This window comes from Bidens hawaiensis, unplaced genomic scaffold (assembly GCF_021521415.1).
Source record: "Bidens hawaiensis isolate Kalapana, Puna unplaced genomic scaffold, B.hawaiensis_p1.1 tig00035838_1, whole genome shotgun sequence".
NCBI lineage: Eukaryota > Viridiplantae > Streptophyta > Magnoliopsida > Asterales > Asteraceae > Bidens > Bidens hawaiensis.
The window spans coordinates 115,836-133,103 of NW_027496218.1; the positions used below are offsets into that span (position 1 = coordinate 115,836).

The 17,268-nt window shown below is 37.2% G+C and overlaps 2 protein-coding genes across 2 annotated transcripts; both read left to right on the top strand.

Annotated features, from left to right (window-relative positions):
* The first annotated feature begins 4,163 nt into the window (after window positions 1–4,163).
* Window positions 4,164–7,979, top strand: LOC143587701 (uncharacterized). The gene is made up of 2 exons (XM_077068916.1): window positions 4,164–6,858; window positions 7,479–7,979. The coding sequence occupies exons 1-2, from the start codon at window positions 4,164–4,166 to the stop codon at window positions 7,868–7,870; spliced, it is 3,087 nt and encodes a 1,028-aa protein (XP_076925031.1). The 3' UTR covers window positions 7,871–7,979.
* Window positions 7,980–8,879: 900 nt separating this feature from the next.
* LOC143587702 (AT-hook motif nuclear-localized protein 14-like) lies at window positions 8,880–13,577 on the top strand. Its single transcript, XM_077068917.1, has 6 exons — window positions 8,880–9,543; window positions 10,284–10,336; window positions 12,522–12,653; window positions 12,718–12,867; window positions 12,948–13,230; window positions 13,340–13,577. The coding sequence occupies exons 1-6, from the start codon at window positions 9,144–9,146 to the stop codon at window positions 13,402–13,404; spliced, it is 1,083 nt and encodes a 360-aa protein (XP_076925032.1). The 5' UTR covers window positions 8,880–9,143; the 3' UTR covers window positions 13,405–13,577.
* Window positions 13,578–17,268: the final 3,691 nt, after the last annotated feature.

A 17,268-nucleotide genomic window follows, 5' to 3' on the forward strand; every position in this document is an offset into this window, starting at 1 on the left:
ATGCTTAGACACGATTACATGAACAACTTGCTGTTTCTTACTCATTATTTGCCTCCATGTTTGCTGTTTCTTTAACTAATTTTCTTCGCTACCCGATCCCGAGTTATTCCTTAGGTAATCGTCGTACGCGGCTTCTTCATCGGTCATTGGTTGAGTGTGTCCTTGATTGACCTCGTCTTCATACAAGCCCGCCTCATACTCCATTTCCCCCTCGAGTGAACGTTGATGTTGTGCCCTATCTAAAGAGTCCAAGTAATCCTTGTAGCAAATCGACATCTCTACAGCTGGTGGAGTGAGTCGAGTCCTCCTAATCGATATAACCCTGCCAGAAACAGAAAAAGCAGACTCCGAAGCTACCGTGGAAGCTTGGACCGTTAGTAAATCTTTGGCCATGGCGGCGAGGATCGGAAACTCATCCTCCTTATCTCTCCACCAAGCCAGCAAATCAAGACTTCTAAATTCATCCGGAGTCATGTGTTTCACAAAGTTGGTACCACCATACCTTCCAAGTTCACTGCTTGGGGTGTTTACCTTTTGACGTTTACCGGCGTCTTCCCAAATCATGTAGTACATCCCCATTTCAAGGTCGGTTTGGGATTGGGATTGGGCAACAGCTCTTAACGAGTCATGAATTTGGGAAGACGACCCGTATTTTGTAAGGTAAACATCATACATGTTTGACAAGGTGGTGTTGAAAGCATTCTTTAAAGTTTGGTTATAATAGGGGTTTTGATCGTCGTTTAACTCTAGCTCGTCACAAATTTTTTCTATTAAAGCTTCAACACCACCAACATTGATGCAAGGGTTTAACGCAGCAGCACATGTCAAAACAGCGGGTAGTTCTTGAAAATATTTTCTAAATTTTTCTTTCATTTTTACACCCATATCAAAATAAGGTGCACCCCTACAATGAAGTTCACTCAACTTTGTGCACATGACTGCAATTTTTGGTAAAGCAATGGGGCTTGTTGGATAGTAAACCCCGGATAAACTTTAAATGGGGATGTACTACATGAATTTGGGAAGACGACCCGTATTTTGTAAGGTAAACATCATACATGTTTGACAAGGTGGTGTTGAAAGCATTCTTTAAAGTTTGGTTATAATAGGGGTTTTGATCGTCGTTTAACTCTAGCTCGTCACAAATTTTTTCTATTAAAGCTTCAACACCACCAACATTGATGCAAGGGTTTAACGCAGCAGCACATGTCAAAACAGCGGGTAGTTCTTGAAAATATTTTCTAAATTTTTCTTTCATTTTTACACCCATATCAAAATAAGGTGCACCCCTACAATGAAGTTCACTCAACTTTGTGCACATGACTGCAATTTTTGGTAAAGCAATGGGGCTTGTTGGATAGTAAACCCCGGATAAACTAGTTGTGCAAGATTTAAAAATTTGAAGGACCTCCGTAACGATCTCAATCAATAACCAGTTTCTAGGATCGTACGGTGCACATTTACCCCTACTTGACAAAATTTGATGAAACGCAATTAATGATTCTTTTTGTTGGATGGCTTTCTCAAACATATCACAAGTCGAGTTCCATCTTGTTGGACAATCCCAATTTGGCCCCAACCATTGACAATTAGCTTCTACACAAAATTTTTTGTATCTTGAAAATGTTTTATTGTTGCTAAAAACATCTCGTAACATTCTTTTAAAATTGTTTCTTTGCGTTTCGATCACGTTTAACCCATCTTGCACGGCCAAGTTGATAATATGTGCAATGCATCGGCTATGAAAAAACGCTCCATCACAAATAGGTTTATACTTTAATTTTAAATGGCCAACCGCGGCCGTATTGTTGGACGCGTTATCAAACGAAATTGAAAAGATTTTATGTTCAATCTTGTATTGTCGAATGACTTTATCCAAGAGTTTAAAAATATTTCTACCCGTGTGCGGGTAATCAAACAATTGAAACGCAACGGTTCGTTTCATCATTTGCCACGACTCGGGGTCAACCCAATGAGCCGTCACACAAATGTATGAGTCGGGCGAACCATTAGGTACCGACCACACATCCGTTGTTAAGTTTACACCAGTTTGTAAGTTTGAAAAGTATGAAATTAGTTCGGATTTAGCGTTTTTCCATGCTTTAAGACAATCTCTTCTAAGGGTCGAACGACTTACGTGTTGGTAGCGTGGTTGAACATACTTTTGCATCATCTCCGTGAATTGAGGGTTGTCGAAGTGGTTGAAAGGAAGTGTTTGTTGAATCACAAAGTTTGAAAACTGTTGACGTACCGCTTCAAGGTCGTACGTAAACACCGTTCCTTGATTCGTCATCTCCGGCTGCGAACTACTTCCCGATTCGTCCTTCAAGGCCTTGCAAAAGGGCCTTTGTACATGCGCTTTTAAAGTGGAGTTTGCATCTTTGCCATAAAACTTCAAACAATGTTTGCATCGAGCTTTTTGGCTACCGTTAGACATTTCGCATAGGTCGAAATGTTGCCAAACATCTTGGTTTCGTTTCGTGGGGATGACCCGAACGACCGTTTCTCCCGTGTTCGAGGCACCCATGTTGACGGATGAAGCAGCACTTTGGGAGGCCATGATAATCGACTACGAAATAAGAGCGTATGGAGTGGTAATGTGGTATAATTGAGCGTGAGATAACAAAATAATCGCGTATGAAATAAACGTTTAGAGCGTTTGGAGTTGTAGAATCGAGAGTGATCTAACCAATACCCAACCCAAACTATATATAGATGTTTGTGGGGGTAAAATGGTAAAAAAAAAAAAAAAAAACGGTCAAAAAAAAAAAACGGCTATATAGCCGTTACACAACGGAAAAAAACCGGTTTTTAACCGGTTAACCGGTTATGGAACCGGTTAACCGGTTTTTTTACAACGTTCAAAAACCGGTTTATAAAAAAACCGGTTAACCGGTTTTTTTATAACCGGTTATTAAAAAAAACCGGTTTTTTTTATAACCGGTTTGTAAACCGGTTTTGGCTCTAAAATGTGTAACCGAAATACAAACCGGCGGTTTGTAAACCGGTCAAACCGGTTATTAAAAAACCGGTTTTCTTAAAAACCGGTTTCCGGTTTAAACCGCCAAACCGGTTCCCGGACCGGTTTTTTTGACCACCTCTAGATGCTAAGGCTATGCGAACCACATCGTTTTAAATAAACTGGGGCGTTTTGCGCCGTGTGACGCCCAGTCAGTAAGAGGTGAGAATTTGTTTTTAGGGTGTAATGGTGTATGGGCTACAATAGTAATATAATTATATATATATATATATATATATATATATAACACATTAATAAAATATTAATATTCTTCAAACCAAGCCGGCGACAATATAACCCCGCCCCCGCCCCTTTTCGGCTTTTCGCCCACATATCGGCGGGGGCGGTGTTCCCCTACTTCTCGTCCAAAATGGCCCAACCCACGCCCCCATTACAGATAGTTTAATGACTTTACATGAAAGTTATTTTAATCATATAATAATAATAATAATAATAATAATAATAATAATTAACTAGTGCTCTCTAATCTAATAGAAACAAAGTAAATTATTTATTCAAGATAAAGGAAAAAATCAAGCGATGGTGGAAGGGGCACGTGGGGTAGTTTGTAGTGGGTTTTCGTAAGTAGAGGAGAGCATATTTGCGCGTCTAAAGGATCATCTCATCATCCTTTCCTTGCTCAAAACAACTTGGACAAAAACTTAATACCCAATTTATTATTCAACTTTAATCCTCAGTTTCAAAAGTTAAATAATGACTTTTGGGTTCGTATTTGGACTTTGGATCAGATGAACGAACTCACAGGTTACTACTAATGGTCAACATCAAGGTTGACGTAAGAAACAGGCTCGTTCACATGCCAAAAGTCAACGGTTTAATTTTCTAAATATATACAGTATCTTTCCTAAAATAATATTTTAACTTTAAATACATATATTTGTCGCATTTCATTTTTTATTAGTTATTTAATGATCAATTAAAGTTTTGCCATTTTATTATCCCAAGCCAGATAATAAGTTAATGGTTGAAACAGGAATGCAATCAGATTCAATATGCAAGTTGAACACAAAGTTTTGACTTGGTCACATGTTACAGTCACACCCAAGTTTATATATATTATTATATAGTTCCCAAAAATATTAGAAAAAATCACATTTGATCTACAGCCACCAAAAGCCGAAGTATGGGTACCAAATGGTTCCTTTTTTCTCCATCATTTATGTTCGTCGTGTTGGTGCATGTTGCACTATTTTCAGCACTCACCAACACGACGACAGCCCAGAACAATGCCACCGTCACAGGTGACCGTGTGGCATTGTTGGCCATCAAATCTATGATCAGTGACCCGCGAGGCATCCTAACTTCATGGAACGAATCCAACACTAATTTCTGCCAATGGCGAGGCGTCACGTGCAGCCTCCGCCACCCGAGAGTCACCCTCTTGGACCTTGAGTCCAGTGGCTTAACCGGCACGTTGTCTCCTTCCATCGGAAACTTAAGCTTTCTCCGAGGCATTCGGCTCCAAAACAACACGTTTTCGGGTATAATCCCACCGGAGATTGGCCGGCTCTTCAGGTTACAAGAACTACGTCTTTATAACAACTCTTTCACTGGAAACATTCCGACCGCCATAACAAACTGCTCCAATCTCCAAGTTCTTCACTTGGGTTTCAATAATCTAGTCGGAACGATCCCGACAGGTATCGGTTCGTTATCCAAGCTAAACATACTCATCGTGCATGGAAACATTCTACAAGGAGGGATTCCAACGTTCATCAGGAATCTAACAGTCCTCGAGGCACTTTCCCTCGGGGACTGTCAGCTCGGTGGAATATTCCCAGACATATTCCACCGGCTAACTAGTCTCAGAAGACTCGCATTGCCAGGAAACAACCTTGTTGGTACCATCCCACCTTCTTTTTATAACCTTTCGTCGTTAGAACAAATATTTCTCGATAATAATCAACTCACGGGCACACTACCCGCAAACCTAGGATCAATGATGCCGCGTCTTGAGGTACTCTCTTTACCCGATAATCGATTAACTGGCCCACTCCCGTCATCCGTTCTAAGCTCACCGCAACTAGCAGTCCTAGATGTAGCCCGAAACAACTTATCAGGAAAACTAATAATCACTCCTAGGAATTCATGTAGCCTTGATGTCTTGTCACTAAGTTCCAATAGTTTTGGAACCGGAGTAGATGATGAAATGAAGTTTATAGATGATTTATCGATTTGCCAATCGTTAGGAGTGTTAGATCTCGGGTATAATAAGTTAACCGGTTTGTTACCCGAATCTTTTGGTAAATTGTCTAACACAACTTATTTTCTAAGCATTGCATCAAATCATTTTACGGGTGGTGTATCTTCAACGTTTGGCAACCTTTCGGGTCTAACTCTACTAGACTTGTCTAGTAATCAACTAACTGGTACCCTTCCGTCCGCCATTGGCAACCTTGGATATCTACGGCGGCTAGATCTTAGCAACAATTCTTTCTCTGGGAGTATTCCTGATACCTTAGAAAACTTGTCATTGATTATTAATCTATACATGAGTTTAAATCAGTTTAATGGTACTATACCATCAACTTTAGGGAAGTGTAAAAGGTTGATAAGTTTAAGTCTAGATGGAAATAACCTGACCGGTGACATACCGAGCCAGTTATTCGATCTTACATCGTTATCCATAAGTCTTAACTTGGGCAACAACCAATTATCCGGATCACTTCCTGTTGAGGTAGGAAACCTTGATACCTTAACCGAAATTATTCTTGCGAATAATCGATTGTCGGGTGAGCTTCCAAGTAGCCTTGGCAGCTGCAGCAGCCTACAGAATCTTAACATAAGCAACAACATGTTTTCTGGATCTTTTCCAGCATCTTTGGGATCTTTACGGGCACTTGAGAATCTTGATGTGTCTCATAACAACTTTACTGGTGAAATCCCGGGTTATTTGGAAGTGATTCCTTTAAAGAGTCTGAACATATCATTCAATGGTTTTGATGGCGAGGTGTCGAGTAAAGGAGTGTTTGCTAATGCAAGTGCAGTGTCTGTTGCTGGAAACGATCGGCTTTGTGGAGGTGTGTCTGAACTTAAACTACCTAAGTGCAGATCTGATAATAAGAAAAAGAAGTTAAGTCTTGCGGTTATACTAGTGATTTCGTTACTTTCGCCTCTGGTTCTTGTAGCAGCCATGGTCATGTTATTCGTATGTTTTCGGAAAAAGAATGTGGATCATGAACCACCCGAGACTGTTTCTGGCGAGTCCCTTATCCAGGTTTCTTTTGAAACACTCCATAAAGCTACAGATGGGTTTTCGATCAAAAACTTAATCGGTGAAGGCAGCTTTTCGTCGGTTTATAAAGGGTATCTTGGCAAAGATGGTGTGAACAATATCGTTGCTGTCAAGGTACTGAATCTCCATCGTCGAGGCGGTTCCAAAAGCTTCATTGCCGAGTGTGAGGCGCTGCGAAATGCCCGGCATAGAAACTTAACTAAAGTCATAACTTGTTGCAGCGGTATTGACTATCAAGGTAATGAGTTCAAAGCTATAGTTTACGAGTTCATGCCTAATGGAAGTTTAGATATGTGGTTGCATAATCCTCGAAATGATTTGGAGTTTGAGTTTCCTCAACTCAGTCTGGTTCAGAGAGTGAGTATCGCGTTGGATGTGGCTTACGCGCTTGATTATCTTCATCTTCGTGCCGGAAAAACCATTGTTCATTGTGATTTGAAGCCTAGCAATATTCTTCTTGATGATGATATGGTTGCGCATGTTGGAGATTTCGGGATTTCAAAGATTCTTCAATCGGAGTACCAAAATAGACATAATAGTAGCTCGGCTGGAGTTAGAGGAACAATTGGATATGCAGCACCAGGTATGTCCTATTTGAAATCAAATATAGATATACAAATAGAACTTAAAAACTAGCCTAGAATAAATAAGGAAAAATCATCAAAATGGCCATCTTGACGATAAGTTTGATTAAATAGTGACTTTTAGAAATTTGCAATCAATCGTTGCTTGACAAGTGTACCTTGGCGAACCAGATTTCAATCTGGCACAAAAGATCCATTCTTCTGGGCCAGATGGTTATACTGCGACATCAAAATACGAGGCGTCAGCACAAACACAATGGCCCATGTGGAAGCTTCTAGTTGACGAAACAAATTCTTAACTTATAACAAGATGCCATTCTAAAAAAACTAAAAACAAGTAAATTCAAATAAAAAGTCAAGGCTATTTTGTTAAACTTATAAGTCAAAATGGTCATTTTGATGATTTTCCCTTTGTATAATGTGAATTTGATGTTGAAAACGTACATGCACCGGTGTATATTTTTGTACATATGTCAATCATCATAATTCATAACTACATAAACACTATGATGATTAATATTCTTAACATGTTTGTTGTTATGTTGTGGTGGTAACTCAGTAACACTTAACTATCCGATTTACAAACTTTCTGATATAAATAATATTAACATGATTGCAGAATATGGAGTTGGGAGCAAAGTGTCAAGAAGTGGAGATATGTATAGTTATGGAATATTATTGTTGGAGATGATAACTTGTAAGAAACCCACTGACTCCATGTTTGGAGCAGAGTTAAGCCTTCACAACTATGCAAAGAAAGCCATAGATGATGGTGTTGCATTGGGGATTGTTGATGCGTTACTTCTAAAAGACGACGAAAAAATTGGAGTGACAACAAACAAGGAAGAAACAACAGGAGGGTACATGAATCATGAAAGATGTTTGCGCTTGTTGCTTGAAATAGGAGTGTCGTGTTCGATGGAATCGCCGCAGTATAGAATGGACACTGCTAGTGTTATCCAAGAGCTCCAGTTGATAAAGGATGCTGTTTTAGGGGATTATACTCTTTAGTTATAAATTTTTGAATCAAGTAAATTTAGTGTTGGATTACAATGTTAAAGTCAACGTGAAGTCAACGGGGTTAAGTTTAGGATTGCAACTGAGGTGTATATAAAATGTGAGGAGAGAACTGTGGTTAGATTTAAAACCATTGTGTATTTCATTCTTGTTATTTTTTATATATATTTTTTTTGTAATCATTGAGATTTGAGAATTGAGATCGATCGGTGACATCGTTAATAGTTGGAATTGGCTCGGTTGCAAATTTTGAGGTTAAAGCAAAAGTAGATTGCAAAAGGGTATTTTGGGCATATTTAGTGCACCATATATTGTAGTATCATGTTAAGAGGTTAAAATCAGCATAATTGTTGAAATTGGTTCATTAGTTCAAAATTTTCCTTTTAGATTGAAATAAATATATAAATAATCAATCTACATGGGTCAAGGAAACAATTTAATCTTGTATTAATGTTAGAGATTGGCTCGATACCAAACCATTGTCGATCTCCACAATCTCATTCCGATTTTTTACATATTTTTAAAAAATAATGAAGATTTAATAAATACTACGGAGTATTAATCTTTATAGGTGTCTATTTATAAATATAAGACCATGCGTACTGAACGCTATGCCCCTCTCAAAGCGCCAGGGAACACAACCTGGGGGGGGGGGGGGGTTGGGCGTTTTGGTGAAGGTGTCACCCCTACATTCTCTTCAAACAATCATTTTATCAACCAATCAAATATTTGTATTATAAAAATTAGTTAATTAATGGGCAATTATTTGAAGGGCTATATACCACTATACTTTTTATATGAAGCCCCGTTAACTATGACGTTACATGTCGAAAATCAATTATGGATGGAGCTTTACCACACATGATTAAAATGAAAAATACATGAAGGTGTAACTACTAACTAATATTTTTTTTAATTAAATACTTCATGATCAAGTAGTGTATATACTAAGATTAGAAAGGAAATAATATTAGTATATTCTAAATAATTTATAAATTAGAACCACAAAACAAATTAGTATTAGTTTGACTTTTATAATACTCTGACCATTGTGTACACCAAGAGTCAACCATGTGAGGGTCAAACTCAATCAACTCTCCACACCCGCCACGAATCATGCGGCACAGGATCATAACCTCATCCAAAAAGAACAACTCCAACACCAACTCAACTCAAAGCCCAATCCATATTCCTCAAATATTGGAATACAATACAAATTATTAATATTCATATTCAAATAAATTATATTTTCTCAAACACCATTTGAATGGAGCCTGATGACCTTGGTCTAGGCTCTTACTATCACCACCACCACCCACAGCCACCACAACCACAACCACACCACCACCACCAACAACAACCACCACATTCAACCATTAACAATGGAATGTTACCAAACACCACCAATGATCCTAGACCATCTCAGTTGCTATATCCTCACAGTTCAGCTCCTTCTGCTGTCTCTTCTCCTTTAGAAACCGGTGTCCGAAGGAAGCGAGGCAGGCCTAGAAAGTATGGAACCCCTGAGCAAGCAGCCGCTGCGAAACGACTATCGTCTTCGACTTCTCCTTCAAGTTCTGTCCCACCCTTAACCCCTCCTGGCAAAAAAGAGTTGTCTTTGGGTGTTAGTGGTTCATCTACTACTTCTTTCAAGAAGTATGCTCTTGGTGTGTGTATATATCTCTTTCATCTTATTATATATGTTGTTGTGATCTGAATAAGTTTATTTGTTGTAATATTTTATTGTATCATGCTTGAATATTGGAAAGGTTGCATCATCATTGCAAGGATAATCTTTGCGTGGTGTATATTAAAAGGGAATGTGATGTTATCTTTAACCTTGTTATTGACATGCACTCTGGCCTTTGTAAGATTGTGAAAAACTTTAGGACCTCATGCTAGCTAACACAAGCCCAAGTATTGATCTCTAGACTAGCTTAGTTTTAAGCATCTTCGGTTAAGGGTATGGAATTAGATATACGCTTATCCGTACTATATATACTTGTTTACCTTAACCATATTATTAATGTACTAATTCTCAAGTTGTTAGCACTTATATTGCTAATTTTCTCTACAATAAAGTTATATGAAACTTAGAATATTTATAAGTTATGTAATAATCACAAGTAATTTTTAAGATGGGTATTAAGCCGGGTATGGTCCCATATGCTATCCCTATGATGCTGGACTTTGGGCTGGGTATGCCTTATGGTCCCATTGCCATGACTATGATGCTGGACTTGTTGATTATGAGCTACACTTAATTCTCCAACCTTATGGCTTTCTAATATGGGTTACAATTGTAATGAATATAGAAAACCATATATAGTTGTATCTTTGAAAATTTTGTCTAGATTATTATATATTGGCAGTTGGCTATATTCCATTTCTTTTATCTGTTTTTCAGGAAACACAGGGCAAGGTTTTACACCTCATGTTATTTCTGTGGCTGCAGGAGAGGTATCAAATATGAACATCAGAATATATAGTATTCCATTATATCGTTTACATTTCAGTTTTATACCAGGGTTTGTTTTTATGTGCCTATCTTGCAATACATTGATCTACATAACAAATGAATATATTCCGCAACCGATGGTTCCTGTAATCCTGTTTTCAGTGGAGGATCTTGAACACATAATATGGGTGGTCAGGAGGATCTTGAACAATAATTTGGATGGGCCGGAGTGAGTCGGACTCAATACATATAATTTTTTATTTTTTGATTTTTTCAAAAAAATTACACCACTGAGCGAAAAAACTGGGTGAGCCGTAGCCCGGCCTGGCCCATACAAATATCTGTCCCTGCCTGTTCTAGATAATCTCCAACAAACCTTTCCTCTCTACAAACTAATATGCTAGAGGTGACAAATGAACCCAAACCTAACAAGCAGACCCGAAACATTTAGGACAGATATTCGAGTGTGGGGCGTTCATGCCGGGGCGTTCCACCACAGAAGCAATACGCCTTCTAAGAAGATTAATGGAAAAGTATAGGGAGAAGAAGCGTGATCTACACATGGTGTTTATTGACCTAGAAAAGGCTTACGACAGTGTGCCACGACAGGTGCTCTGGGAGTGCTTGGAGGGTAGAAGAGTGCCCAGGAAATACATAGAGATAATTATGGATATGTATACCAAGAGTGAAACAAGTGTCCGTGCGCCAGTGGGGGATACTGATTTCTTTCCTGTAGAGGTAGGTCTTCACCAGGGGTCAGCGTTGAGCCCGTTTCTTTTTGCAGTAGTCTTGGATGAGTTGTCAAAGTCGATTCAGGGGACTCTCCCGTGGTGCATGATGTTCGCAGACGATATTGTGTTACTTGCTGAGAAAAAACAAGATCTAAACATGAGGCTTGAGGAGTGGCGAACAACCTTAGAGACAAAAGGTTTAAAGATTAGCCGATCTAAGACGGAGTACCTCCACTGTGATTTTGGTGGGATAAACGACAATGAAGACGCACAGATCACAATTGAAGGGCAGGTGGTCCCGCAGGTAACGAAGTTCAAGTATTTAGGATCATTTGTACAGAGCGATGGGGAATTAGACAGTGATGTCACCCACCGAGTTCAGGTAGGATGGTGTAGATGGAAAGCAGCCACAGGTATATTGTGCGACAAGAGTTTCCCGACTAAACTAAAGGGAAAATTCTATAGGGTGGCAGTTAGACCTGCAATGCTATATGGAACAGAGTGTTGGGCCATCAAGAAGGCACAAGTGCGGAAGATGGAGGTAGCAGAAATGAGAATGCTACGTTGGATGTGTGGGCACACAAGGCTAGACCGAATAAGAAACGTTGTGTTTCGCGAGAGATTAGGGGTGGTGAACATAGCAGACAAGATAAGAGAGTGGAGATTGAGATGGTTTGGACATGTAAAGAGAAGACAGACGACGAAACCTGTTAGATCCGTAGAAAACATTACTATAGAGGGGAGGAGGGGTAGAGGACAACCGAAATTGACTTGGGATGAGAGGATTAGGCATGATTTGATAGACCTAAACCTCTCCGAGGACATGGTTGAGGATAGGAATTCGTGGAGAAGTAGAATTAAAGTTAAGGATTTTTAGAGAGAATTGAATACCTTAGGGCTTAGACTTAACTTATTTAGGTCGCATACCATAATGGTATTTCCCTTACATATATTATTATTATTATTATAATTATTATTAGCTTTTATATAGCTGTTAAACTGTGATCTTATTATTAATATTATTATAATTAGTAGTAGTTTGTATATAACTGTTAAACTTTGATTTTCTTTATTTTGCTTCATACACATGTACTTAGAGCCGAGGGTCTCTCTGGAAGCCACCTCTTCATTCCTTTGGATGGAGGTACGGTGTGCCTACATCCCACCCTCCCCAGACCCTACTTATAGCTTTGCTGTCGGTGGGATTTTACTGGGCATGATTGATTGATTGATTGATTCGAGTGTGGGATTAGTTTTGAAATTTTTTTGTGGGTATGGGACGGGTACGAGATACAGTTTTATAATCCGATACGACATTGAGATTACCAATACTTGTCTCAGACTTATCCCATTACCATCCTGATACTTGATACTGATGTCCTTTTTACTGCACATGTATAGTTTTAACAACACCAGGCCTCCTTTTCTTTTTGTGATCTGTTGGAAATTATCATAGGATATCAGCCAGAAAATAATGTCATTCATGCAACAAAGCAAGCTAGAGATGTTTGTCCTCTCAGCATCCGGTTCAATCTCTAATGCATCTTTACGCCAGCCAGCCACGTCCGGAGGCAACATTACTTATGAGGTAATTAATCAAGTTAGATTAAAACACATTTGTGAACATGGTTTCTAACTTTCTATGATATCAGGGCCGTTTCGACATCCTATCGTTCTGTGGATCTTATATTCGTACTGAGTTGGGTGGCACGGGTGGATTAAGTGTCTGTTTGTCTAGTAGTGATGGGCAAATCATCGGTGGTGGTGTCGACGGGCCACTGATAGCTGCAGGCCCTGTTCAGGTAGTATTCTTTTAGTATGAGTCAGAATAAATGTGACCAAATGAAAGGCTTTTATGCTTATTGTTTGATTGTGTTTACAGGTAATTGTTGGCTCATTTTCTATTGAGAGTAAGAAAGAAAGTGCTGCTATTATAAAAACTGATGCTACCGCAAACAAGTTGCCATCACCAAATGTGGGGCCATCAGTTCCAAACTTAAGCTTCCTATCGGGACCGGATCCTTCTGGAAGAAATGTAGTAACGGGCGGTGATGAGCAACAAAATGTCGACGGGTACCAGTTCATGATCCAGAATCGAAATGTTGGTGTAAGCGATTGGAGGACTAACAATGATTCTAGGAACACTGCTGGTTATGACTTCTCAGGTAATAATAATAATAATAATTATTATTATTATTATTATTATTATTATCTACACTACAAGTGTAACGTTTTATTTTCGGTCGTTTTAAACGTTTAATTATTAATCGGCAGGGAGATTGAATCACGGGGCGCAACAGTCACCGAAGAGCGGGGATTATGATCGGTTTCAAGACTGAAGGAGTTGGATATAATAGGTTGTTTTGTGCAGGATATAATGGGAAGTTGTATCATCATTGTACAGTTAACCCAAAAACATATTTCTATTCAAATGTGCTAATATGTACTTTTAGCAGTTAGCAAATGTTTTTGTGTAATTGACACTAATGTATCAAAATTCATGTTTAAAGTATGCACGTTTCTCTTCTATATCTGTTATTATTAGTTAAGCTTCAAATCCAAGACCACCAATATGATATTAATTGCAAGTCTAATGTCTTGACAAAAATATTCTTTTACGTTGAAATAGAAGTCAAACAGGCAACAAGTAACGCTGCTAGCCCTTTTTGGATTTAAAAAACCAAAATAAAATAACAAAACGTTAAATGCAACTAATTTCATAATGTAATGGATATATTTTAAAATAGATATATATATATATATATATATATAATTATATTGTGTATTAATGAGTGATTTGATTTGAGAGTATACCTATCCCAATTATCAGAAATATCTCCAGCTATTGGCGACTTAATGTCCTCAAGTTGCAGCATATTGGCCCTTGAATGTGAAATGACAATAATCTTAAAAACAAATTGTCAATAGTATTTAGATTATAAAGCAAAGAAGTTTCAAATAATTCCCAAAGTCATTGACCGGCAACCAGCAAAAGTCGTAATGTTTTGGACATTTCTTGGTGGTAGATAAAATCGAATTTTGGCATGAAAAAGTAGGAGTGTGCACGGTTTGGTTTGGTTTGGTGTGCTTTTGGGCTAAAAGGTTTTCAAATTTTATTTTGACACGTGCAACCCATACAAAACATTATGTGACTAGTATGATACTATGATGTACAAATATAACACATTATACAACTTCGGTTGACCATTTTCTTTGTCGTATGATCTGCGGAATACATGATCATACAACCTTATGACCTGTCGTTGGTGGATATAATCTTTGTATAATATGTAAGTGGTGTTCTTTAAAAGGAAATTGTTTAAGAAAACCCACACACAAATTATTATATGAATACAAAGGAAAAACAAGACTGCCTAATCTTCTACGGAGTATATTAATTAGCGACCACTGGGTAAAACGGAAATAGGTGAAAATAAACATAAAATATTAAGAGAGACAAGTTTGTCTTCTATATTAATTAGTGACCATTGGTCTTGCTGACAATTATGACGCAATGAATCGAACTTCTGGAAGCTTTCAAAGTCTACACTAATTTAAATCAAAAAAAATTTGAACAATTTTTATAATCTTAATTTTATCTCCACGTCTCAAGTAAAACTAGGCTTGAAAACATTTGACTGAAGGTCATATACTTTTATCATCAAACTGGCAAACTAAACTAGTGGTTGTACTAATTCAAATCATATGATTAAAAGTCAATGCATTGTTTTCTTATAAAAATGTTTTATATTTAGGACAATTTCATATATAAATTTACAAACTATTAATAAAAATATCATAGATATTTAAGAAATATCATATATGTCATTCTAAAGAAGTTAAAGTTAAGTATACATTAGGAGGGTTGAGTTATAATAAAAAGATTAGTTTTTGTAGCAATGATAAAAAATAATCCTGTCCATTCATTTTAGACTTAAATAGTTGAGATTAGATTATAGAGAAAATCAAGTGTAAAACAAGGGCAACGGCATAATAGGGATAACACATTTGTTGACTTTCTCTCTCCACATGCAAGGCACATGTTAAATACCCCCATCATTTTAAAATGTCTATAATTTTTTCATACGAAATTTTTTTATAAAAAACAATTTCACCATAATAACGAGTGTTTTTTTATCTTTTATATGAGTACCATATTGCTATATAAAAATAAATAAAAATTCGTGAGTTTTTTACAAATTGTGTTTTATTTTTTCATAATGTTTTTGCATTGTGTTTTTCACATTGTGTTATTTAATTGTGTTTTTCATTGTGTTTTTGTCTTTGTGTTTTTATTTTCATTGTGTTTTTTTCATTGTGTTTTTTCATAGTGTTTTCCATTGTGTTTTACCGGTGACTTTCGGGCGAAATTTTCCGGCAAAATTTCCGAAGACCTTCCCGGCAAGATGGTGGCGATGGGTGGTGGTGGTTGTAGGAGATTAGTGAACATTTAAGTGAGTTTTTAATATTAATTAAGTGGGTTTTTGAAATTAAATTAAGTGAGTTTTCAATATTAAAGTAGTAGACTAAAATACCCTCCTTCCTAGCCTTCGTAGAAAAATTAAACTTCTTATTTGAACTTTCTCTGTATTATGATATTTTTTTATGTTGTAAGAGTATATATAAAATTATTTCTTATATACATCTTAGATGAAGTTGAATGTACACTCTATCGATGCCAGAAATCACCCACGTGAGTCATTACTCTACCATCTTATATATTTATTACTTTACTAAATTAGATATGTAATGTATATTACATGGATTAAATAAAATAATAAATGTAATGTTACATAGATAGTAATAAAAAATATATATATATATATATATATGCAAGAAGCCCGTTGTTGCACGAATCAATAGAAATGTGCTATGTGTCCTCCCGATGATTTTTATTTATCTGTGATTTTTATTTATCATGTATAAGAATTAATATACAATATATGGTAAAACTTGTATAGTGAAGCAATATAAAATAGTAATACTATGTGGATGATTGACATGCAAATTTAAATATGCACGATTGTATAATCCATTAGATTGCGTTTATTATCTATTTAAATTATTTGGCTTGGTTAACTATAATAACAAGATTATGAAAGGTTGTTTTATCCCACGTTCAAGCTTCATTAGTCTCAACGTTACCATCACCATCACCATCACCATCACCATCACCATCACCATCACCATCACCATGACTTAATGATTAATTGTTAGTCAGTTAGTGTGTGTGAGAGAGTGATATAGAGAGTATGAATTAGTAGTGTTAAGGTTTAAGCTTTAAAGGGTTGGTGGTGATAAAAGTTGTTGACTGGCTTGGTTTTAAATTACACTCTAAACCTTGTACTTTCATTAGCTTAACTGAATGATTAACTTGTAAGATTCACGTGACATATAACAGGTTATTTGTGCAAACAAAATTCGTTTTGCTTGTTTAAATTTTGAATAGATTATAACTTTTTTACTTTTAAATACCACATTTATAGAATAGGTCTCTTATAAAGATAACTGATGATGGGGGTAGCCCAAGGAAATAATAAAATGGCTGAAACACATTAACGCTAAAAGGGTTAAAAGATTAAAGGCTTCGTTTCCCGCCCAAATTTATGTAAACAAGTACGTGAACAGTACCCACATGCTACAGTACGATGTCAACTCACTGATCAAATCACTGTTCCCTCTAAGCAAGGGACATGCACAGATAAAGTATTATTATTTTAATCATGGATCAACGGTCCAAAGCTTCCCGCCCACAAAGGTCAACCCTCTAAGCGAACTGGAGGTCAATTAGTTTGTACACTGGACAAAAGGCTCAGTCTCTTCTTCTATATAAGAAGAACTTAGCCATAAACAAGAACACACCAAGATCTGGGCAGATAACACCATCTCCCTAATCTTTTCTTCTTCCTTGAGAGATATGCTCTTATTTCTTTCTTACTTCAATAGCTTCATAGCTTCACCAAGAACATCATTCAAGAACCGATTCCAAACATCACGGTTCTTGATCCTTGGTGAACTATAGCAACCAACAACAAACTAGTGAACCTCCTTCTACGTTCTGCAAACGTAGAGGGACACCACGACCTGCGTTAGGTTAACTTGAACCCTTGAAACTTGTTAGCCTAACCAGTCCATTCACTATCATTGGTCTTATCTTTGTTGTAGCAACAATAACCACTGGCGAAGTATAGTTGGGGCCAGGG

Coding starts and splice junctions, on each gene's coding strand:
- LOC143587701 (XM_077068916.1), top strand. CDS start 4,164: ATGGGTACCAAATGGTTCCTTTTTTCTCCATCATTTATGTTCGTCGTG. Junction 6,859..7,478: donor AATTGGATATGCAGCACCAG/GTATGTCCTATT, acceptor ACATGATTGCAG/AATATGGAGTTGGGAGCAAA.
- LOC143587702 (XM_077068917.1), top strand. CDS start 9,144: ATGGAGCCTGATGACCTTGGTCTAGGCTCTTACTATCACCACCACCAC. Junction 10,337..12,521: donor TTTCTGTGGCTGCAGGAGAG/GTATCAAATATG, acceptor AAATTATCATAG/GATATCAGCCAGAAAATAAT. Junction 13,231..13,339: donor TGCTGGTTATGACTTCTCAG/GTAATAATAATA, acceptor ATTAATCGGCAG/GGAGATTGAATCACGGGGCG.